At 40.7% G+C, this 24,170-nt stretch overlaps 1 protein-coding gene across 1 annotated transcript in view; it reads left to right on the top strand.

Annotated features, from left to right (window-relative positions):
- Window positions 1-23,641, top strand: part of ZDHHC8 (zDHHC palmitoyltransferase 8) — a 135,820-nt gene extending 112,179 nt beyond the window's left edge. Inside the window, exons 4-11 of the mRNA XM_089489819.1 lie at window positions 583-755; window positions 1,335-1,437; window positions 2,370-2,461; window positions 5,422-5,554; window positions 9,080-9,185; window positions 11,411-11,520; window positions 13,577-14,613; window positions 22,244-23,641. Of these exons, the coding sequence (XP_089345945.1) occupies window positions 583-755; window positions 1,335-1,437; window positions 2,370-2,461; window positions 5,422-5,554; window positions 9,080-9,185; window positions 11,411-11,520; window positions 13,577-14,613; window positions 22,244-22,427 (1,938 nt within the window). The 3' untranslated portion in view covers window positions 22,428-23,641. The remainder of the gene's footprint in view (window positions 1-582; window positions 756-1,334; window positions 1,438-2,369; window positions 2,462-5,421; window positions 5,555-9,079; window positions 9,186-11,410; window positions 11,521-13,576; window positions 14,614-22,243) is intronic.
- Window positions 23,642-24,170: the final 529 nt, after the last annotated feature.

Raw genomic sequence — 24,170 nt, 5'->3', positions numbered from 1 at the left:
ACAACATCTGGAGGGCTGCAGACTCCTCATGCCCTCTATAAGATGTAGACACTTAGGCCTGATACAAATGGGTAAAAAGTGGCGTCCTGGTGCCGATTCTAGGGTTCAGGACCACGCAGCGTCTGCACGCTGCCAAACCCTAGTACGTGGCGGCACCATGATGACGCAAGTGTGGTGCAGCGTCCACACGTCATTGGCGTTTGACAGTGCGCCAATGGCGCACTCGTTGTGTCGGCTGCGCACACCTATAAGAACCCGTTTTTTCCGGGTTCTTTTTGGTGCAGAGGGACGCTGTGCAGTTTGGGTGCCATGGCATCCCTCGGGAGCAAAACCGGGCAGCTCCAACCTGCCCTTTTGGGGTGGTCTGTTGAGCCCTTTAGTTAAAAATAATATAGCAAAACTGACATTTTCAAAATGGTGCGTGCTCAAAACCAATTGAGTTTTTCCTGTTTTTGTGGAGAGTTTCTGTCTAAATACTTGACAAGGCAGGCTAAAAAATGTACATAGTACAATCCGCAAACCACTATTGTTTCTTTCTGTGTAGCTGGATCTTAACATCTTCTCTTTTCCTCTTTTTACAAGGATTTTGACCATCACTGTCCTTGGGTTAATAACTGCATAGGACGGAGGAACTACCGGTATTTTTTCCTTTTCTTGCTGTCCTTAAGTGCCCACATGGTTGGTGTGTTTACCTTTGGGCTCATCTTTGTTTTACACCATGCAGAAAATCTGGGAGCCGTGCATACTGCCATCACGTATCCTTCCTTCAGTGTATGGGATGTTCAGAGGCTGGACACCTATTTGAATATTATTTCTTAGAAGATAAACAGTGCCATAGAAGTAAGCATCACTATATCTTCTTCCAAAAAAACCAACACACAAATTCACACAACAACAACAACAAAAATAATGAATGAATGAATGAATGAATGAAAATTTATTTATATACCGCTATTTCTACATAGATCATAGTGGTTTACAACATAGAATGAAACAATAACAACAACATATATCCCCGACAGTGCAAACAAACTACCCATACTGATTAAAAAAATTATACAAGAGAATCTAAAAACCCATTATATTACAATCAATTAAAACCATATCATTAAAAGCCGTACAACAAAATAGCTGGATCGAATAATGTGCATCAAGGGAGGAGAGAAAAATATTAAGGCACATGGGGGAAAGCTTGATGGAAAAGATGGGTCTTCAAATTTCTCCTAAATAGATCTAAAGTGGGAGATTATATCATAAGCGTGGAGTACTTTTTCTTCATCTTTAGTCATTTTTATCCATAAAGGGCTAGGATTTCCTTAACACCGGCAACACAGCATGGCAGTCATGTGTGTAGCTGGGTTGTTCTTCATCCCAGTTATTGGTCTCACAGGCTTCCATATTGTTTTAGTGGCCAGAGGACGCACAACCAATGAACAGGTAAGCTGATGATGATGATGATGATGATGATGATGATGATGATGATATTATTATTATTTACAATTCTACTGGCATTCAGATAGCATACAATACAATCTTTAACGTATAAGATAATTTATACGTTGAAATAAGATAAAAACACTGGATTTTTAAAAGCCGTATTAAAAATGTGTGTATGGCAAAGTATAATTCAATTTTCCAATTGCTCCTGCTTGGCAGAAGTTACTACAGTAACCAAGGTCTTACCAGATCTGAAGTCAAGGATGGCAACTGACTTTCTGATCTTGCCTTGTTAGAGGAATGACAACACACTGTCCAGGTTCTGATATTATGCTAAGCTTTTAAAGTCTTGGTTATTTTACATACTTGTTCTTGTAGGGGGAACTAAGGAGGATGATAGGGCATCACACATCACTGTGGCACAAGCAACATGCTGACTGAGCCACACACAACAAGAAGTGCTCCTTCCATTGGGTTGTTCAGTCAGGAGTCTGCTTCGCTTCTCCTCATGCCTTTATTGAGTTGGGCTTGGGAATTACTGTTGTTTTACAGTCGGCCCTCCTTATCCATGGATTCAAGCATCCACGGCTTGAAAATATTCAAAAAAGTATAAATTGCAAATAGCGAATCTTGATTTTCCATTTTATATAAGGGACACCATTTTGCTGTGCCATTATATTTAATGAGACTTGAGCATCCACGGATTTTGTTATCCACGAAGGAACCTGGAACCAAACCCCAGCGGAAAACAAGATCCTGTTGTATCTGGTTGGTGACTGGATCTGGGACTATCTCTCCCTGGTTAATTCCAAAAGAAGATGGAACCCAGGCAGTGGGCATGACTGACTGGGACTCTTCACAGGCCAACTTACGTTTATAGGCTGGATGCTTCTCTTACCTTTCTTAAAGTGCCCTGAATATTATAATTCCAGGTGACAGGGAAGTTCCGTGGGGGAGTAAATCCTTTCACTCGAGGATGCTGCGGCAATGTGGAACATGTTCTCTGCAGCCCTCTGGCACCCAGGTAAGCTAGGCGAAGATAAATCCACAATAATAATTAATGTGAGGCCGGTTCCCTTGACTGTTCTCCCTCCCAACTTAATTTAGTGTATGGAAAAGCCACCTTTAGACCTAGACAAGCTGAATTCCGTTCTACTCCTCACCTCTAATGCACAATATTACTAATAGAGAAAATAATTTTTAAGATTTGTATCTTGAATACTTCTCGTATTTTCAACTCTTGCTTTCAATGCACAGAAATGCAGATGCAACCAATTAAAACATATCCAGCTAACTGGCTAAGGGCCTGAACAGACAGGCCAAAATAACACTGCTTTGGGTCACTTTGGAATATGCTGTTTAAATAACACACGCATCTTAAGAGGCCAGAAGCTGTGCCAAAGCTGTGTTTTAGTCCTTAGGACTGGAGTGTGGCTTTGGTGCGGATTCTGTCCTCTTGGGATGCATGCAGCATTTAAACAGCATACCTCCAAAGTGACCTGAAGCAGCTTTATTTTGGCCTGTCTGTTCAGACCCTAAGATTTCTTTAATGGATGATTATTGTTGCTGTGTTTTTTATTACTGTGTGTGAGACACCTCACAGAGTATCAGCAGAAAAGAAATTTTGACATCAGGAAAGACTGAGGCAAGGGTAATAATAAATGGCAATGGGAAATGCAATGATAACAAGGGAGGAATGCAGTCAAATAGAGTTATCAACTTGCTTCCTATACCCTTTTGTTTAAGTCTAGATTAATTCAGTGGGACTTTTGAGAAAACATGCATAGAATTGTGCTAACAGTTAGTTACATGTACATTTCATTTCAGCGGGAGATGAGGGCCGCAAACGATATTTTTGATATATCAGCTGCATTTGGCTTCATTTGGTTTGGCTAGGATTTATTGTGATGGAAACAAATCTTGGGGAGCCATGGGTGCACACCCATGATTTTATGCTTGTGTATGTGTGTCCGTGAGTGTAAAATAAGATGATAAAATAATTGTTGCAAGCATTGCAGCCAATTTAAATCTGCCTAGAGATTGAATGTAATCAGTTAAGCAGTTCCCAGCCAGTGAAACCAATAAAAAGGCACTGGAGAAAATGTTCTAATAAAGCAGATAATTATTCTCTACCAATAGCACCCTCTTCTTCTCCCATTTGTTGTGAATTCAAGAAGGATATTGTAAACTTTTCCTCCTAAACTCATTGCATCACAGTTTAGCATTATGTCTGAACTCTAAACTGTGTTTAATCATAAATATATCAGAAACCTCCATGCGCCTCCTCATGGCTAAGCTCAAGGAAGAGAGGGAAAGAGATGCATGTAAGTTAAGCTCACAATTCATCACAATGAACTGTGGTTTATCATGACATCTAAATGCAGCCATTCTGTCATCTTTTCTGTGTTGTGGCAGGCAGTTGTGGTTCTATGACACAGTATTCTGGGGATGAGATCGTTGTTGTTGTTGTTATGTGCTTTCAAGTCATTTCAGACTTATGGTAACCCTAAGGCGTACCTATTATGGGGTTTTCTTGCCAAGATTTGTTCAGAGGAGGTTTGCCTTTGCCTTCCTCGGAGGCTGAGAGTGTGAGACATGCCGAAGGTCATAACTGAGCAGGGATTCAAACCCTGTCTCCAGAGATGTAGTCCAATGCCCAAATCACTGCATCATGCTGGCTCTCAGGGATGCAAGTACAAAATCATCCACCTTTACACAAAATGCTTACCACTGCCTGAACAAAATTGAAGTCACTCAGACCAAATCGTTGCCCCCTAAATATTATAACTGACTAAGAGTGGCTTTGGGTTTTAGTCTCTCTGACAATTTTCATTATTATGAAACTGAGAGGATTTTCTCCCAGGGAAAGGGGGGGGGGAGATATGAATTAGGAATGTGGTATTTTATGTATGCTTGCAATGATCTAGAAAGCAACAAGAACAGGAGAAGAGCATTATAACATTTTGTTTCTAAGAAATGTTTAATGATAGCTCAGATAACATTGGAGGAGAGTTCTGGTTTTTTAATAGGAGCTTCAAAATTTGCTGATTTCTTTTAAACAAAACTGACAGATTTGCACATCTGGGTCGAGGGCTTTTGAGTGATTTGCTCTTAAAAAGTCATCCTTTGAATTCATGTGTTGAATCTTCATGGTGCTGAATTGGGATTGCTACCTATTTTTTCTTCTGTCATGCTCCTTGTCTATAGTGCCTGTATGGCAAGAGGTAACACATGACCCTCTTCTTGCTGAAAGCGGTTGTATACTGAATCTGTCCAATGTGGATAGTGAGATTTTAATCTGGATTGTTTTTAGTGCCACTCTATTCTGCTTTGGTCAGGCCCCACCTGGAATGCTGTATCCAGTTCTGGGCACCACAATTTAAAAAGGACATTGAGAAACTGGAGTGTGTCCAAAGGAGGGCGACTAAAATGGTGAAGGGTCTGGAAACCATGTCCTATGAGGAACGACTCAGGGAGCTGGGAATGTTTAGCCTGGAGAAGAGAAGGTTAAGAAGTGATATGATAGCCCTGTTTAAATATTTGAAGGGATGTCATATTGAGGAGGGAGCAAGCTTGTTTTCTGCTGCTCCAGAGAACAGGACCCGGAACAATGGATGCAAACTACAGGAAAAGAGATTCCACCTCAACATTAGGAGGAACGTCCTGACAGTAAGGGCTGTTCGACAGTGGAACAAACTCCCTCGGAGTGTAGTGGAGTCTCCTTCCTTAGAGGTCTTCAAACAGAGGCTGGATGGCCATCTGTTGGGGATGCTTTGATTGAGAGTTCCTGCATGGCAGAATGGGGTTGGACTGGATGGCCCTTGTGGTCTCTTCCAACTCTAGGATTCTACGATTCTATGATTCTATGAAATGGCTCAAATTTACAAAATTCTTCATACCTTAGGCTCCTATTAAATGAGAGGGCTTTTTTTAATGAATGTAGGAGAAAGCAAAACTAACCAACTCATCCATATCTGTTCTCAGGTACATTGTTGAGCCAAAGAAGAAGCAACCTGTAACTGTTAAACCACCTTTCCTGAGACCTGATTTAACAGAACGACAGATCACCGTGAAGATAAGTGACAATGGCATCCAAGCTAATCTCAACCGAAGTAAGGTGAGCATTTCTTGCCTCCCATTCTAACAAATGTGCAGGCTCCTGGCATTTAGTTTATGTTGTTTTTTTAACGCTGATGTACATTAGCCATTTACAAGCTACTACTAAGAATTATATGATGACAGGACAGAAATAGAAAACAAGAAAATGAAAATAAAGCAATATTTGAATGAGCAGAACATTAAACCAATTAAGGAATCCCAGAAACAAAATCTTAATATAGAAATTTCCAATAGAGAAATCCTGGAGGCGATCCAGAAACGAAAACTGGGAAAAGCTTTGGGTCCTGATGGATTATCAGCTATATTTTATAAAAAACTGAAAGAATGAATGAAAAGTTTATTTTTTTTATTTTTTTATTTTATTCATTCATTCATAAAAGAAGAATTGACAGAACCACTTAAACAAACTTTTAATGAGGTATATAAAAACGGTATCCCTGAAACATGGAAAGAAGCCCTGATAACAGTTATCCCAAAAGGAGAAAAAGATCATACTGAAATAAAAAATTACAGACCCATCTCCCTTACCAATGTAGATTATAACATTTTTTCGTCTATATTAGCTGAAAGACTAAAGAAAATCTTAGTCGAGTACATACATGAAGATCAAAATGGATTTCTACCCGGGAGACAAAGCCAAAACAACATAAGAACTTTTATAAATATTCTTGAGCATTATGAACAACACAATGAAAAAAACCTAGCTTGTATCTTGCTTGACGCAGAAAAAGCTTTTGACCGGGTAGATTGGGAATTTTTGGTTGAAGTTATCAAAAGAGCTAACATGGGAGAAAATTTTATAAGGTGGATAGATACGATATACCATGAACAAAAGGCATATCTGTTAATTAATGATGAAAAATCTAAGGGCTTCAAGATAAGAAGAGGTACAAGACAGGGATGTCCCCCTCTCCCCCTTATTGTTTATTTTAATGCTTGAAGTTTTGATGAACAAGATAAGGGGGGAGGATGGAATTAGAGGGGTTAAAGTTAAAGAGACAGAATATAAGCTAAAAATCTTTGCAGATGATATAATTATTTTTCTAGTTGACCCGAATAAGAGTATTAAGTTACTGATTCATACCATCAATGAATTTGGTTTACTAGCAGGATTAAAAATTAACTCAGAAAAAATAATGATTCTCACAGAAAAATCTCCCCAAAAATGAGGAAAAGGAACTTAAGGAAATATCAGGGTTTTGCATTGAAAATAAAGTTAAATATTTAGGAATTTATTTTACTAAAAGAAACACTGAATTATTCCAGAATAATTATGTTAAAATATGGTCAGAAATTTAAAAAGAACTAGAAAAATGGACTAAATACCACTTGTCTTTCTTAGGGAGAGCTGCTATAATCAAAATGAATATTCTCCCTAGAATGATATATCTATTTTCCAACATCTCGATTATTTCCAGTGAAAAATATTTTACTATATGGCACAGGGACCTGTCTAGATTTTTATGGCAGGGCAAAAGGGCAAGGATAAAATGGAAACTTTTAACTGAGGAAAAATTAAAAGAGGGATGTAACTTGCCAAACTTTAAGTTGTATTATGCTGCCTGCCTTAAATGGTTAGAAGATTGGTTTAAATTGAGTAACAATAACCTATTGAATATTGAGAATTCTAACTTAAATCTTGGCATACATGCATATATGTGGTATATTAAACCTAAAGAGAACAATATCTTTAACCATCATGTTATAAGAAGGTCACTACTAAAAGTATGGTACAAAATGAAAAATCAATTCTACAATAGCATTCCTCCATGGGTGTCACTACAAGAAGCTTATTATAGCAGAACAAAGAATAAAGATATACAATGGCTAAGATATGGAGATTTGATATTTAAAAATCTTGATGGAACATATATTATGAAATCAATTGAAGAGCTTAATGAGAAAGGGACGGTGAAAGATTGGTTCTTATATAAGCAACTTAAAAATTGCTTTAAGGTGGACAATATAGCCCCTGGGTTGACTACAGACAAAGAAATGGATAAAATCGTGATGGATAAACAAGGGAAACACATATCTAAGTATTACAAACTATTAAAAGAAAGAGATCTAGAAAATGAAACCATCAAGCATAGTATGATAAGATGGGCACAAGATATTAAAAAAAAACCTATTCCAGTAGAACAATGGGAAAAATCTTGGAAAAAGGACAAATAAATTCACACTATGCCAAAATTACAAAGAAAATTAACTAAAAATGTTGTATAGGTGGTATTTAACTCCTCAAAAAATCCATTACATATATAAAACTGGTAACACCAAATGTTGGAAATGTGGGAAACCTGAGGGGAATTTCTTTCACATGTGGTCATCATGTGCCAAAGCAGGAGAATTCTGGCAAACGATTCACAGAACAGCCCAAAGCATCCTTGATATATGCATTCCCTTTGAACCAAGTTTATTTTTACTAAATATGACCCACAATATAAAGGTTGTAAAATATAATAGAACTGTTTTATACATGGTTTCATGCGCAAGAATTCTGTTTGCACATGGAAAAATCCAAATATTCCATCTGCTGAAGAAAGGCTTATAAAATTATATGAAGCTAGAAATATGGACATACTAACTACCTTATTGAAAGGAAAATCAAAAGAAAGCTTAGAAATGGAGTGGAACTGCCTTAAAGCATTTGAGGATAAGGGTAAATTACTTATCTAAAATAACAACTAGCATGTGGATTATTTTTCTGAAATTTATACACTACCATAGGATCTTTTTGAGTAAGATTAAGTATCAGGAGTAAACAATTAGTTGACAACATGTTGGAATATCCAATTGTAGAGGAAGGGAAAAAAATAAGAGGATATCGATATCTATTATCTTATGTAAATATACATTTGTAAAATTTGTAATTTCTTGTTAGTGTTTAAACTAGTGTTTGTTTGTATGTTTTCCTTTCTATTTCTCTCTAATGTTGTCATATGTTATTCTAAATAATTTATTTACTGTACTAGAATGGCTTCACTGATATGAATTCACACAACTGACTGTATTTGTGAACCCTCAAGGAGAAAAAAGTCTTGGGCTGGCCTCAATTTGATGTTAAAAGGTGTAGCTATGTACATGAGGTGGCACAGAGAGATAATTCTTCCTTCCCATTTCTTCTTTCCTTTGCTTTCAAAGTGTGTTAAGGCTAGCAAGAGAGGCTTGAAAATGTGATCTAAAAGCCCTAGTATTCAGGGATGTGGTTTCTGTGTGAAATGATCCTGTGAATCAGATCCAGCAGAAATCCTGTCACCAATTTATAAGAATGTCCTTCAAAAAGCTGTGCATGCATGACTAAATATTTTTATAGGCATCTATACATTTTAAGTAACGATTCCAAAAACGTTGTGATGTGCGCACAAAACAACATTGTCAGAACAGATGATTTGTGATTTTTGCTTCACAATGCCTTGCGCAGTGTGTAAAGATGCCCATGAAGCTCTTAGAGAATGCTAAGACTTGAAAATAATCTAATGTAGTCTTACCTCCTGCTTTATTGTTTAATGCTTATTTTCAGTCTAAAGTTAGTCTGGAAGGTCTGGAAGATAAAGCTATGGAGGTCCAACCTCCTCTACCACCCAAAGGAGATTCTAGCAAATACAGCGAGCTGGGCAGCAGTGAAGGTACAGTGCTTTATTGGTGTTTTACTTTTGAAACCAGATAAAAATTTTTGAGTCTCTTAAATCTTTCCTTCAACTGAAATATTTATTGAGGTGTGTTGTGCTATAGAAACCACTTCAGCAGACAGAGGAAATGCAGGTCCTGAGCAGGAAAACACAGGCTTGGCCCAGCATCTGACATGGAGACAGGGCGCCTGGCTACACCCACATGGCCAGGTGCCCCATTTCCATGTCAGACACAGCAACAGGGGTCTTTCTAGTAGTGGCAATGGGAGAGTAGGGTAAGGGGTGGGCGGGGCTGTCTAATCTGTCAGGGTTTGCCATGGAGTTTCTGTGAAACTCCATGGTAAGCTGGGGACCAATTTGATCCACATTAATCCCCAGTTACCCCAGGATCAGGCTGGATCCATCAGATCCACATGTGAGGATAGACCCATGTGGGGCTATCCACATTGGCTGAAAAGCCTGTGCTCCCAGCAGCAAGTTGACATGAGGCTCTGGGGAGCACGGGCCTTTTGGCCCATGCAGGCCTGTAGCATATGTACAGAAAGTACATTTGGGGCCCTAATGTCTTGAGTCCTACTGCGCCACGTTTACACGGGGCGCTCATGCGCCACGTCCAAATGGCGTGGTGCATGAGGGACGTCACAGCGCCACCACAGGGTGCTTATGGAGCCTCTGTTGTGGCGGACAAAGGATAGCCCATGTGGATACCCCCATAGTTGACTGCACTACCTTACATTCAAAAAATCCCAAGCATCACCAGTTATAAAGATCAGGTAGCAGGTGATGGGAAGGACCTGAAGTGGGGACTAAGGGGTGCTGTTGCCAGTCAGAATAGATTTGATGGACTATAGTAGTGGTTCTTACTTGGTTTAAGGCAGTTGTGTGCAAAGATTCAAAACTCCCACAGTTTATACCCTCAGGCAGCACAACATCAGATCTACATCCCCTTTTGACAGAAACTATAACCTTTGCATGCAAGATGATCCCAGGGTTAATCTCTGGCATCTCCAGGTAAAGCTAGGGAAAAGTTCTAGTCTAAAAACCTAGAGAGCCACTGCTAGACAGGATAGATAATACTGAATTAAGAGGGCCAGCGGATGCACATGGGATGAGGCAAATTTGCATGTACTTTATTTGAGAGTGAGAGACCAGCCACATTCAAGTCAAGATGTGATTTGCTATCTATGCCGTTCTTGATGCAAAGACAGGGCTGTGTCTGGCTCTGTTTACATTCTTGCATGTAAAACTCTATCTGCTGAAATTTCTTCTCCTGCAAAAATATCAAAAAGTGCATGGACCCTGTTCCCCCTTTTTCTTATTTTGATCACACTTATTTCCATAGCCTGTATATATATATATATTTATTGTAGTATTATATGTTCATGATGCTAGCTGCCTTGGGCTCTTACTTTCAGGAAAGCAGAGTGTACACTATATAAACACAAACATACAGTGGGACCTTGTTATCTGCTGGAGTTTGGTTCCAGGAACCCCTGTGAATAACAAAATCCATGGATGTTCAAGTTCCATTAAATACAGTACAGTGGCATAGCAAAATGGTGCCCCTTCTATAAAATGGCAAAATCAAAGTTTTATAATTGGAAATCATACTTTTTAAAAAATATTTTCAAGCCGTGGATGCCTGAATCCATGGATAAGTAAAACCTCCTTTTTTAGCTTCCTCCAACACAACTTGTTTTGGACTGCTGGACTTCCAAGCCCCCTGCCACCTGCTTTCTTAGGCCAGATCTTCTGTCACCTACAAGTTCTTTGGGCTGCTTTATTCCTTGCCAGGATCTAAATGGGATGGGAATTTAGTGACCTGTGGGCTACAGGCAAAGAGTCAGAGCTATAGGATGAAACCAGGAACCAGAGCTGTGGAAGATATGTTGCAACACACTACCTAGCCAGGGAAACAATTATATTATTTTGGCAAAAGTCATCACCCAAACAGGAAATATTTTACAGTCCTTCAGCAGGTGGGTAGGGCCTGTCCAGAGTCTGAGAATGTTTCTGTGCCCTGGAAGATACTCCAAACTGCAGTTCAGGTGGTTGATCACAAGGAGCAACCTTCAACAAAGCCAAGGGTTTCTGCTTCTGGCACCAGCAGCTCCTGACACGTTTTGTCCCACATGCTTGAACAGGGAAAAAAATGATCTATTTTTGTTCTTTGTGACTGCAGAAAGAGAAATAATAAGTATGATTTCTTTTCTTTTCTTCAGAGAGTAGCCTTTCACCCAAACTGATCAGCCCTCCCACACCTGCGATGTACAAGTATCGCCCAGGTTTCAGCAACAATCCAAAAGTACACTACCATGGAGCATCTGAGCAGGTAAGCATATATCTATCTGGTTGCAAAACTGTGGAAACTTCCCCCCCAGACACACACCTGGAATGTAAAGAGCACCGCACAACTGACACCAACGGATACTATCATTTGTATAAAAATAGTGCATACATTTTATTATTTTATCACAAAAATCAAATTGTGTGTCTTAATGAAAGATACTCAGTTATACAAAGCTTACTGGCTATTGAACAATTAGCCAGAGAGAGAAAGCGAGAGAGAGATTTTGTCAGAAAAGGCAAAATACAGTTTGAGAAACGTCAGGAACAAACTGTTCTACAACATGGCCACATAGCCCGAAAAACCCACAAAAAAGAATGGAATTAATAATATTTATTATTATTAATTAATAATAATTAATAATCATTAATATTTAATTAAAACTTATCCGTGGCCCGAAGAAGCTTAGCCTACTTTAATTTTGGCCCCTACGTACTGCCAAGTTGTGCAAGTCTGTCTTAACATAATGTAATAAGTATTGGCAATGCATTTTTTAAAAATTAAAATAGTAAGTATAAGTAATTGCTTTTAAAAATGAGCTTTTCACTCGTTTTTCGTATATGGTTCCTTAAAAGTTCTTTACATCACAGAAAGCAAGCTTACCCTTTAACCATGGTCCTTTTAAACTGCAGGAGGGAGATGGATCAAGAAATCCCACTTTAAGAGACTTACATGTAATGGCTCATAAATCTTTCTCGGGGAAACTGTCTCCCAGTTGATGGAAAGAGCTTTTTGGAAAGGGAGCCTTGCAGTATGCAATTACTGCATCAAGTCGGTCATGTCTGGAGAGCTTATTATCTCAAACGCTTCACCTTATTGCCTGACCAATGTCTTCCTGCTTCTATTTGTGTGTCTGCTAGTTCTGAACCTGCAATCTTATAGTGCAGAATATTCAGAAAGGACAGGTTTATAGAAATGAAACCTCCGGGAGCAGTGGGCTACTAAATCAGACAGTTACATTTACAGAATCACAGAATCCTAGAGTTGGAAGACACCACAAGGGCCATCCAGTCCAACCCCCTGCCATGCAGGAACTCTCACTCAAAGCGTAATTAGTTACAATTATAGTCCTACCTTTAAAAAAAACACTTCTAATTTCCTGTTTTGCAAATGTAAGTAAATGTGTTACTCTAGGTTACTCAATAGTTACTTTGGGTACTTAAAAGATAAACACATGCTACAAACCCCCAGTCTCGGTGCAAAACAAACACTCCACCCATCCATTTTGCCATTACATCAATCCCCACAACAGATCATGAGGTAGTACTGGATGAGTCTCCCTTATCCAAAATGCTTGGGGCCAGAAGTGTTTCAGATTTCGTATTTTGGAGTATTTGCATATACACAATGAGATATATTGGAGACAGAACCCAAGTCTGACCATGAAATTAATTTATGTTTTATGTACACCTTATACACATTATATGCACCTAACAAGATTCTTTGATCTGATTGTATGAATGTTAGTGTGAATATTAGTTGATGATCCATTATTTTAGTGAATGAATAGTAATGTTATTGTTTTAACGATTGTATTTTATATGGAATTGTTTTATTGCTGTAATCCCGCCTCGATCCGCAGGGACAGGCGGGAAATATAAATAATTATAATTATAATTATAATTATAATTATTGCCTGAAGGTAACAAGATTCTTATTCTTATATGCATCCAGCAAGATTCTTATGTTCTCATACTCCTAGTATTATGGGGAAGAAAGAAAAATGTCTTTCTGGCTGCATCTGCACTGCAGAAATAGTGCTGTTTGACACCACTTTAACTCTCATGGTTCAATGTTATGGAATTCTGGGATTTGTAGTTTGTTGCTGCCCATCAGTCCTCTGACAGAGAAGGCTACATATCCCACAAAACTACAAGTTCCGGAATGAACCTCATTAGGCTGTGTCAATGTAAACAGGGTTTCACTTTCAGAGCATAATGCCCAAGGTGATCTGTATGGGAAAAGGTGGTCCTTTAGACAATCTGATTGTGAATTATTTTGAACCGTATGAACCCAAAATTGTGCCTTTGTTTTCTTTCAGATTTCCATCCAGGAAGGACACAAGCAAGGATCTGTGATGGAAGAGAATGACAGTAGCCTGGATTACCAGTCAGAACCAAGCCTTGATATTCCTACCTATCGGAAGAGTTCCCTTCACAAGACTTACCAATCTTCTCCGCTGCAAATAGACTCCTTTGCTGTCAATTCACGGTCTCTTAGCCTGAAATCTGCCAGCAGGAGAGGAACAGACAAAATGCCCCTCCACTCCATGAAGTCAGAAGGGACAGCTTCAACCCCTTACAAAAGCATCTTTTCCCCCAACTCTCTCTCGAACAGGAATGGGAGCTTGTCCTATGACAGTTTGCTCAACCCCATGTCCCCCTCAGGGAGGAGGTGTATTGCTCATTCTGCCATGGGCTCGGTTGGGTACCACTCACCATATTTGTCTGCCAAAATGTGCCATCTGCGGGGCAGAGAGCTTCAGCGTCCTCATCCACAGAGCTTCAGCCCTGTGATGGGCAGCCCAGCCTCACATCCGCGGGACCCTTCACCGGTCCGCTATGACAACCTGTCGAAAACAATTATGGCGTCTATCCAGGAGAGGAAAGAAATTGAGGAGCGGGAGAAGCTCCTTCACTCTCACCCAGACTCCATGTTTGCAGACTCAGGTGTCTACGACACTCCTAGTTCTTACAGCCTTCAGCAAGTGAGCATGCTGTCGGAAGACCCCCGCAGCATAGCCATGCGATATGGCTCAAGGGACAATCTAATGACTACCGCCAGCTTTAGTGTGAGGAACCCTGTCCTGCAGGCCTCTGTTTCTTCTCTCTCGAGTGCAATGACCAGGGCATCAAGGACTTCCACACCGTCTATCCAAGCGGATCTAGCCAATAACAATGTCCAGGCCCATCAGGCACTGCAGGGCAGGATGAGCAATGGCTCCTACAAATCTCCCAGTCACCAAGTCCCATCATCCCCAGGTGGGATGACTAGGTCCCCCTCATACGGAGGTCCCAAAACTGTCTCATTCGTTAATACCATGGAGATAACAGAGGCACAGCCTATGGGGACTCCAAGGTACCGATAGCATTATGAAGTCTGTTGTTTGCAGCAGGGGCAGGCAGAAGACAGACCAGGATCTAAGTGGTAGATCTCTGGGTGACTTGCCACAAATTGGCTATGGTTTTTGACTCTGTTCTTTTAACAACAGCAACATAAAAATGCCCCACCTCCAAGTTAAATAGCCGAAAGAAGAAAAGCTTGTGTGTGCCCACCTGAGCCAAGGTTTCACCCTTGACTCTGATTAGTGGAGCGAAAGACATTATTCCTATTCTTGTTTTTATTCTTACTTGCCACAGCCTCTCTCATCATTACCACCAAAGTATATCCTGTAAGCCTGAAATCTGCCTGCCCCTGATTCATATATTAGTAATCTTGTTTCTCCTTCAGAAGACTGTGTTTAATCTTGAGTATTTTGAGGGGACAATAATCTTACAGGTTTGGGGAAACATTTTAACGTTATAGAGGTTAATGTTCAGTGATGCTGCATGCCACTCCCTCTGAATTGTGATAATAAATCATGAATAATTCTGTCACTAGTAGGAGACACTGGTCCAAAACACACTGCAGAAATAATCCTGTTTGAGATGGCTTTATCTACCCTGGTTCAATGCTCTGGCTAAATGTTTTGTGAGATATTTAGCCTTCACTGTCAGAGAGCTCTGGTGCTACAATAAACTACAATTTCCAGGATTCCCTTGCCTTTAGTCAGGGCAGTTCAAGCGGTCTCAAACTGGATTATTTCTACAGTGTGTTTTGGACCACTGTTACACAAACTTGTACATACAACTGCCAGCATCTTGTTAGTGACTTACGTTCATGAGTTCCATTTTGGCCAGGATGCAGAGGGCTATTCACTTGCCTTTGCTTTCTATCCAGAAACCTCCCACAACCTGGCAATTGTCAAGTTCCCAGAGGGACCCCCTGGTGCTGTTGTGTACCAGTGGAGAGAGGTGATCGAGACCATAAATATCTGGCTACTCTGAGCTCCCCGAGGATGCAAAAGTGGAGTGCATTCCATTTGAGCGTGTACAGTGGCCCCTCCACATTTGCTGGAGTTAGGGGTGAAGGGTCCCCATGAATGTGGAAAAACTGCAAATAAAAAAAAACTATTCCTAAGAGTACACCTCTCTTGGAATCTCTAGGTCCTCCAGTGCAACTCTGTGGTCAACATCTCCCAGAAGTCGATCACAGAATCATGCTGGAGGGCCTACGAATGTGTAGAGAGGAACGTCTAGCTTCCCCAGCACAACTCTAAGGTCAAGTTACAACAGAATTGCATTGCAATCCACAAAGGTCAAAGCTGCAAATGTGGAGGGCCAACTGTACCCTCATTTCTTCCTCTGCAGGCTTCTTCTCCATCATCCAAACTGCCTTCTGCTCCCTCTTCTCCCCTCTGGTACAGAACAGCAGGAGGTGCCCCTTCTGGGGCTTGATAGCTGTGGAGTGGTGGGAGGATGCGTACCAATGCCATTGTCTGTTGAGTCTTGATTTTTGGTTTCTCATGCCATCTGGGTATTGACTAAACAAGAAGTTTATTGGGGGAAAAGGGTTATAGGATGAGCTGGCACGGTTTTGAAACAGAAAGAAAAGGAGAATGGAGCCTTTTGTAAACCAGGATGTACTTAAAAGAGGGTGAGGAATCTTTGGCTCTCTACCTATTTTGGACTACAACTTGCACAATCCCTAATCAGCCATTGTAACTGGGGCTGCGGGGATCTAAATTCAAAAATGTCCATCAATCCAAAGGTCTCCTACCTGCCAGAATGTAACACAGTGCAGAATAAACTAAGTATCATAGCATATCAGTGCGGGATGGTGGTGATAGGCGAAGAAACAGCTGCTCTGGAAAATGTTACAGAGCAATCCTATGCATGTCTACACAGCCATTAGTCACAGGTAAGTGTGTATGGGATTCGCACACATGCACACAAACTGACATACTTTCATCTAGAGCTTGGAAAAGGCGTTTTGGTTTTTTTGGAGCATAACTCCCTGATACCTTTTTCTGGTACAAAAAACAACTTCTCCAAACTCTGCTTTATCTCCCAAGATTCTTATAACCCCTCTCCCACCAGTATTCCACAGATCATGCTAAGAGCAAGCAAGTGGTACTGGATTCTTACTGTCTCCCTCCTTCCAAAATTCTGCTGCTCTGTAGTGTAAATGAATCTGTACTGAACCACCTTGCTAAACCTCATTGAGCTTTGCAAAACATAATTCAAAATTGTGTCGTTTGTTTTTTGTGTATGTGGGAAATTTTATAGTGCAGTGAAATCTGAATCTGGAATCCAGTTTTGGAGCCCAGTTGTTCCTGTGGGGTTCTCTCCAGTTAAGAATAAGCCCATTTGGAAACCTGAGCAGGGAAAGGAAGGATTTAAATTACTTGCAGCCTAAATGATGGTGCAAGATGAACAAAATAATCCTCTGAGTCCCAGGGGTTTAGGGGCTTGTCTGCATGGACAAATTCCCCCAAATTCCCTCCAGGCTCACTATGCACTGTTTACATGATGCCAGGTCAAAATCCCAAACCAGGTGTGGACTGTCTTCATGATACCCACACCACCTCCTCCCCTTAACACACATTTAAATAACTTACCTTTTGTGAGGCGGAGGGGGTTTCATCTCTCTTTGCAATGATGACGCCTGCCTTCACTCGCCATCCCTGCAAGTTAGCTGGCATTGCCGCTGTGGATGTGAGTCAGTCTGAGCTCAGAATGAGGTGCCCAGCATTGATAACATGGCTGGGTGCCTTGTTCTGACCTCAGAAGCAGCACCGGGTGACAAACGGGGACCACCTGGTAAGGCAGGAACCCATCATTTGTGGCGAGAGCCAAAAAAGACCCAGCAAAAGGCAGCAGGTAAGAGGAAGATTTTGAGTAAATACTCCCGGCACCCCAGAGTATTCTAGCAAGTGAAGATAAGCCCAAAGCCTTGAAGGGGAAAAAGAGCCTGTGTTGACAGGGAACTGGGCCAAGGCTCCACTTTCAAGACGGTGCCAACAGGTGAAGAAAGATGACACTTTGGTGCTGCCAACTCCAAGTTCCCCCTGTTCATTATTACCTGTTTTTTTAAAAAATAGTTTCAGAATGGTAACTTCAGCCACAAAAGCCTGCATTCTGTCATCTAGGGTCATGCTGTATTTAAGTGATCTGAATAGGATGTGTCAAATACTGACATTCTGTCAATATCTTATAGCACAGTCTTCTCCAATGAGACACCATGCATAGTTATTGGACGCCATGCATAGTTACAGCTCCCAAAATCCCACAGACAAAACTGGGCTAGGGGATTTTAGGTGCTGTGGTCCAACACATCCAAAGGGTCCAAGTGGGTGAAGGCTGTCATATAAAATAACAGCACATTGAATTGCAAGGGTAGACAATCAAACATTGAATGCAAATGGCTCGAGTTCCAAACCTCAGATGTCAAAGGTGTCATTTGTCGAGTAGTTTGCCCTCAGTGGTTCGTTATTCTTACACAAATAGCTGGTGTATGAGCAGGTGTGTACTGCCTACAGTATTCATGCATACAAGGCAGATAAGGGCTATAGTATGAAATGGGGGAAGGGTTTAAGTCCCCTATTTTCTTTATGTATTTATTTGTTAAAGAAAAAACAACTCTCTAAGGGGAAAGTAGATGATGAGTGTCACATCCCATTTGGCCCTTAGACCAAAGAGCCAAACGTGACATATTTATTTTTTTAAAAAAATATTATATATTAATTTTAACACAAACTCATTCACAACCATAACCATTCAGAAAGAAAAGAAAAGATTAAAAAGAGGAGAAAACAAAAATCAAATAAAGCAAACTACATATACATATATAATTAAACAAAACTAATACATTATACTAAAGCACTAGAACATGTAATACTGACTAAATGAAACATTAAAAACTAGCTAGGTAAAAAACAAAAGGGCTCTGACCCTTTGTTCAGAGTACATACTATACAGTCAGTACATACTGTAATGAACATTTTTTAAAACACTAAAGAAAGGCAACATATATTATACCACCACTGCACTTACAACTAGATAACTAAATAATCCTACTAGAATAACTATTAGGCATAGTGACAAATTAATGCATTGTTAGATTTCCTATTGCTCAAAAAAGTCCATACAATCCAATTTTCCACTGTTGGTGCTTTACTCCATTTCCAGGTTTGAACAAACAATGTTTTTGCCCCTATTATCATATATCGGAGGCATTATCCATATTTACTGAATTCTCTGCCCATAATTTCTGGTGAGATTGCAAAATCTACCTTTAAATGTTTTTGAATTGACCTGTAAATTGTAGACCAATACTTTTTTGCTTTCTTTCCAGGACCACCACATACAGAAAAAAAATACTTCCATATGTGAAACATTGACCCTTTCGAACACATAGACACACTTAAGGATCAAGTGTTGTTGTTTTCTTGTTGTCATTTGTTTGAAAATGTGACTCAGTTTTGACACTGGGAACATGTCAGCTAGGTTTTTGTGTCAGTGAGGAGATGCACTGTTCCTGCTAAGAAATTTTAGACCCTGGCCTTCCAAATAGGGCCAGCCAACTCTGCTGGATTTGGAGATCCTCCTTTTGTTCATTCTTCTGATCCAGACTTTGAACTTGAGGGCACCACTGAACAGAGCCAGTCTTTAAAACATTCATTTGTACATTACTGGTTGCTGTATTTGCACTGGAGAAGAAGAAGATATCTGGCTGCTGCCACACTGCAGATTTAATGCATTTCATAGAATCATAGAGTTGGAAGAGACCGCAAGGGCATTTTGGCACTGCTTTAACTGCCTTGTCTCCAACTTAGGAAATTCAGGGCTTTGTAGTTTGTTATAGCACCAGTGCTCTATGACAGAGAAGGCTGGATATCTCACAAAACTACAAATACCAGTATTCCATAGAACAGAGCCATGGCAATTAAAGCAGTGTCAAACTGCATTATCTCTGCAGTGTAGATGTAGCCGCAGTTGTCCTTAATATATGACATCCTTCCCTCCCAAACCTATACAGAGTGTGGGAAATTACTTTTTTGGATTACAACTCCCACCATACTTGCCATGACAGTGCCGAGAGGCGGAAGAAGTAATCCAAAAAGATAATGTTTCCAAGTGGTGTACTTGCATATGGTTGGTCTGGTATTTCTGAAGCATTCTATTCTCAAGTGATATGTCAGAAAGCCAGTGTAGTCGACCCTTGGTATCAGCTGAGGTTTGGTTCCAGGACTCCCCCAAGTCCCATTAAATACAATAAAATGGCGTAGTAAAATGACATCCCTTATATAAAATGGCAAAACAAAGGTTTGCTTTTTAGAATGTATACTTTTTAGAATATTTTCAAATCCAGTTTACCAATACTTGAATCCGTGGATACAAAAGCTGGCTGTATTTTAGAACTTGATCTAAGGAGGCCTGGGCTGTTTAGTCACAAATTTCACTGGATGGCACTGACTTCCATTCTGTCTGACCTACCTCACAAAGTTGTTGTGAGGATAAGATAGGGCATCTGCGTGTATGACATCCTGGTTTCCTTGGAGGCTAGGCAGAAAAAAACATCTATGCTAAATAGATTCTGTGTGTAAATTGGTCCCATAAATGCAAGGAGTTGAACTGAACCTGCACATATGTACATGAAACTCAGGACTCACTGTGTCTGTTCTTTCTTGTCTCCTGTTGTGCCTTCTCAATGCATTTGACAGCCATGCCCACCAGTGAATCAAATGACAATGTCTTGCCCCATGAATCAGGTGCATAGCTCCCTGTTTTAAAAAATCAAACATCTCAGATAGGCATCCTATGAAATGCAAACGTACACACATAATTTTAAAAAGAAAACAGCAGCAACATTTTTAAAGAAAATGTCGAAAAACATCTCCAGATGTGTTAGTTACTGGCATGACTGTGCCTGGCAGCCATTAGTTGTGTTCTGCTTCTCCTGAGCTTGTTCCATAACAAATGATGGACTGTTAGAACAAGATGCAATGAGTACTGACCAATACTTACACCAGAATTTACTTCTCAATTTAGGTATACCTGTCTCTTGGCATCCTCTCTTGGCAGCTAACAAGGCCAATGCGATTTTAGGTTGCATCAATAGAAGTATAGTATCTAGATCAAGGGAAGTAATAGTGCCACTCTATTCTGCTCTGGTCAGGACCCACCTGGAATATTGTGTCCAGTTCTGGGCACCACAATTCAAAAAGGATGTTGAGAAACTGGAGCATGTCCAAAGGAGGGCAACCAAAATGGTGAAGGGTCTGGAAACCAAGCCCTATGAGGAAAGACTTAGGGAGCTGGGGATGCTTAGTCTGGAGAAGAGATGGTTAAGGGGTGATATAATAGCCCTGTTTAAATACTTGAAGGGATGTCATATTGAGGAGGGAGCAAGCTTGTTTTCTGCTGCTCCAGAGACTAGGACCCGGAGCAATGGATGCAAGCTACAGGAAAAGAGATTCCACCTCAACATTAGGAGGAACCTCCTGACACTAAGAAATGTTTCACAGTAAAACCCACTCCCTCGGAGTGTAGTGGAGTCTCCTTCCTTAGAGGTCTTTAAACAGAGGCTGGATGGCCATCTGTCAAGGATGCTTTGATTGAGATTCCTGCATGGCAGAATGGGGTTGGACTGGATGGCCCTTGTGGTCTCTTACAACTCTACAATTCTATGATTCTATGGAAATATGTTCTCAGGGTCAAACTGCATGTTACAGCATCTATGTGATCCATTTGTTTCTGTGCTTTTTATTTGAAAGTAAGGATGTACAGTCCCTATACAGTGTGAGGCCACTGCACATGCAGAAGCAGAGTTTCAAGTCACCCCTTACTTTCTTCATAAACTAGGCCACCAACTAAATCTCCCCCCTTTCTTTCATCCAGAAGTCGGGAACTATTGGTCCTCCAGAGGTTTTGGAATACGACTCCCATAATGCTTCCTGTTGGCCATGCTGGTTGAGGCTTCTGGAAGCTGGGGTCCAAAACATCTGGAGAACTGAGAGTCTGTACAGACAGGCCAAAATAAAGCTGCTTTGGGTCACTTTGGAGGTATGCTGTTTAAATGATGCATGCGTCCTAAGAGGCTAGAAGCCGCACCAAAGCCATGCTCCAGTCCTAAAAACTGGAGCGCAGCTTTGGAGCATCTTCTGGTCTCTTAAGACCTAAGTCTGCCTCATCCTTCCTTAAAATGTGTGTGTGTGTGTGTGTGTGTGTGTGTGTGTGTGTGTGTGTGTGTGTGTATGAACTTCAAGAAGACAACCGTTTGTTTTCTTCATGGTGGTCCCAACCCCCATGGATAGGTCCCAATACATATGCGACCTCCATTGACATTTTGGGTTTAAAAAATGGCAAGCCTGCCAGCTGCTTGATGTAATGTATTGTTTGATACTGAGACTATTCCAGAGCTTGGTTAAAGTACCTTTTTGGATTACAGCTCCCAGAATCCTGCAGCCATCGTGGCCACTGGTATTATTGGCTTGGGTTAGTGGGAGTTGTTCTCCCCAAAGGTAACTTTTCCAAGCTCTAGTCTGTTGTCAAGCACTTTGGGGGATCAGGATATAAACTACCTTTGGACTGTTTATGGAGCAGATTGGTTGCCATTGCTTTGTGCCTACTAACATCCCCATCCCATTGTCTTTCTTCTGACCCAGGGAGGACATCCAGCTGAAGACATCTCACAGTAAAATTAATGGACAGCCAAAAGGAATTTCCAGAGTGGAGTGCCGACTAGGTTCAACATCCAGCTCCCAGGGTGCCCCGGTCAGTCCTGCTAGACACTCAAATGTTAAGAAAGTGTCTGGAGTGGGTGGAACAACATATGAAATTTCAGTATAAGAAAGAAAGTTCCTCAAATTCAGAGCCATTCGCAAACCCAGCCATGCTAGGTGCACTGTGAAGATTCGGACAATAAGGCCAGTGAGAAGAACTGGAGGAGGAGCAGCTGATGGTGTCTTTTCTGTATTTTTTCATGGTGGTTGGGTCCCCCTCCCCTTTCATATTTTAAAGACAAACACTCTTCAAGTTTCTTTCTTTCTTCGTTTCTTTGGCCAAAACCAGCTGCAGCCTTATTCTTCAAGGAATAAACTTTTTACAGCTCTTTAGAGACTCTCTAGAATAGACATATGGGAACTGACTGAACTGTCTACTGCCCCATGGCACCACAAGCTTGACGTTATTTTCGCTTTTGCAAAAGAGAACGGAAAAGCCATTGTGGGTTTGTCTCTGTCCACCAAATCCTGTCATGTAGATGTTGATGTGCTGTGGTCTAATGTCTCCCCTTAAACCCTCGAGGTTTGGTGGCAAAATAACAACGAAGAGCAACAGGGCCCAGTTGTTTTTTTCAGCCCATCATGACAAAATACCAGATCACTTGGAATAGTTGGGTGTGTTAAAGTCCATTACCCCAGCCAGCAGTCTTTTGCAGGTGCTGGTTTACCTTGTCCACAGTGGCCTCTGATCCATTTCAAATGGGGAAGCGGATTCACACTCACTTGAATCTGCGCATATAGATCTGTTTCTTCTGTTGGAATGAATGGGGAAGTCCACATGCATACAGAGGTCATGCACAGATGTGCACATACATGGGTCTCTGCATTGGTGTGTATATGTGTGAAAGAGAATGCCAAATAATGCCAATCCTCCTTCGACTAAAACCAGTGGACACATGTAGGCCTTGGAAATATTGCTCATCCTTTTAGAGATGGTTCCATGGGCAAAGGAAGGAAAGGAGTGTGCTGCTGCTGCTGTTGTTGTTCATTGCCATTTGTATAAAATTACGTGCACAACATGAGTCATGTCATTAGAACTGTCATGCCGTTTAGGAACCTCTGTTCCTTCTTGGACTAGTTGAGATGGTTTTTAAAATCCTTTCGTGCTCGAAACGACAAAAAAAATGGGGGAAAGTGAATATTCAGATGGTATTATTATTATTAAGAATTACCCTCCTTCCTCCTCTTTTGTGCTGTTGGAGATGGGCTGAAATACAGTGTATTGTCTTGCACTGGTGCGACGTGTATAATCTCAACATAAAGTATTATGATCTGTTGAAACTTGCAGTGTGCGTGCGCAAGTGTGTGTGCATGTCTGATTGATTGTGTGTGATTGTCTGCCAAGCACAGGCCTGTAGGAGATCAGTTTTGCTGCCTGACTGACATTCAGTGAGTTTTCTGTGACCCTAGATGTTCTGAGACAACTGTGTTCCAGTGCTTGTGTTCACTCTATCTAGTTTGCTCAGTGAGGATTTGGAGGCATATATCCTCAAGCAAATTGTTTACAAAAAATCAAAATGTTGATTCTGCAAGATGTAGGGGGGGTTGTTTTTCTTCCCCCTCGACGGAAGCAATCACAGATCCTTTGACAGAGCGGGTAGAGAAGAAAAAAATAAGATATAGAAGTATTGCATTTAGGCACGTGATACTTAACGTTGTTGCCTTAAAGATTCATTTTATTCTATTTCTTTTTTTAACTAGCCCTCAGCGTGGCGTTTGAAAAGTGACATTTTAAAAAGTATCAAGATTCCTGAAGTTGACTTTCTTCACAATTTGGTTTTAGCCCTAATTCACCACTGCAAGATGTGAT

The sequence above is a fragment of the Sceloporus occidentalis genome, unplaced genomic scaffold (genome assembly GCF_023333645.1).
Source record: "Sceloporus occidentalis isolate IW3139 unplaced genomic scaffold, rSceOcc1.0.p SCAF_41, whole genome shotgun sequence".
In the NCBI taxonomy this organism is placed as follows: Eukaryota; Metazoa; Chordata; class Lepidosauria; order Squamata; family Phrynosomatidae; genus Sceloporus; species Sceloporus occidentalis.
Note: the sequence above shows the minus strand (reverse complement) of the source record. Positions and strands in the feature narration are given on the sequence as shown.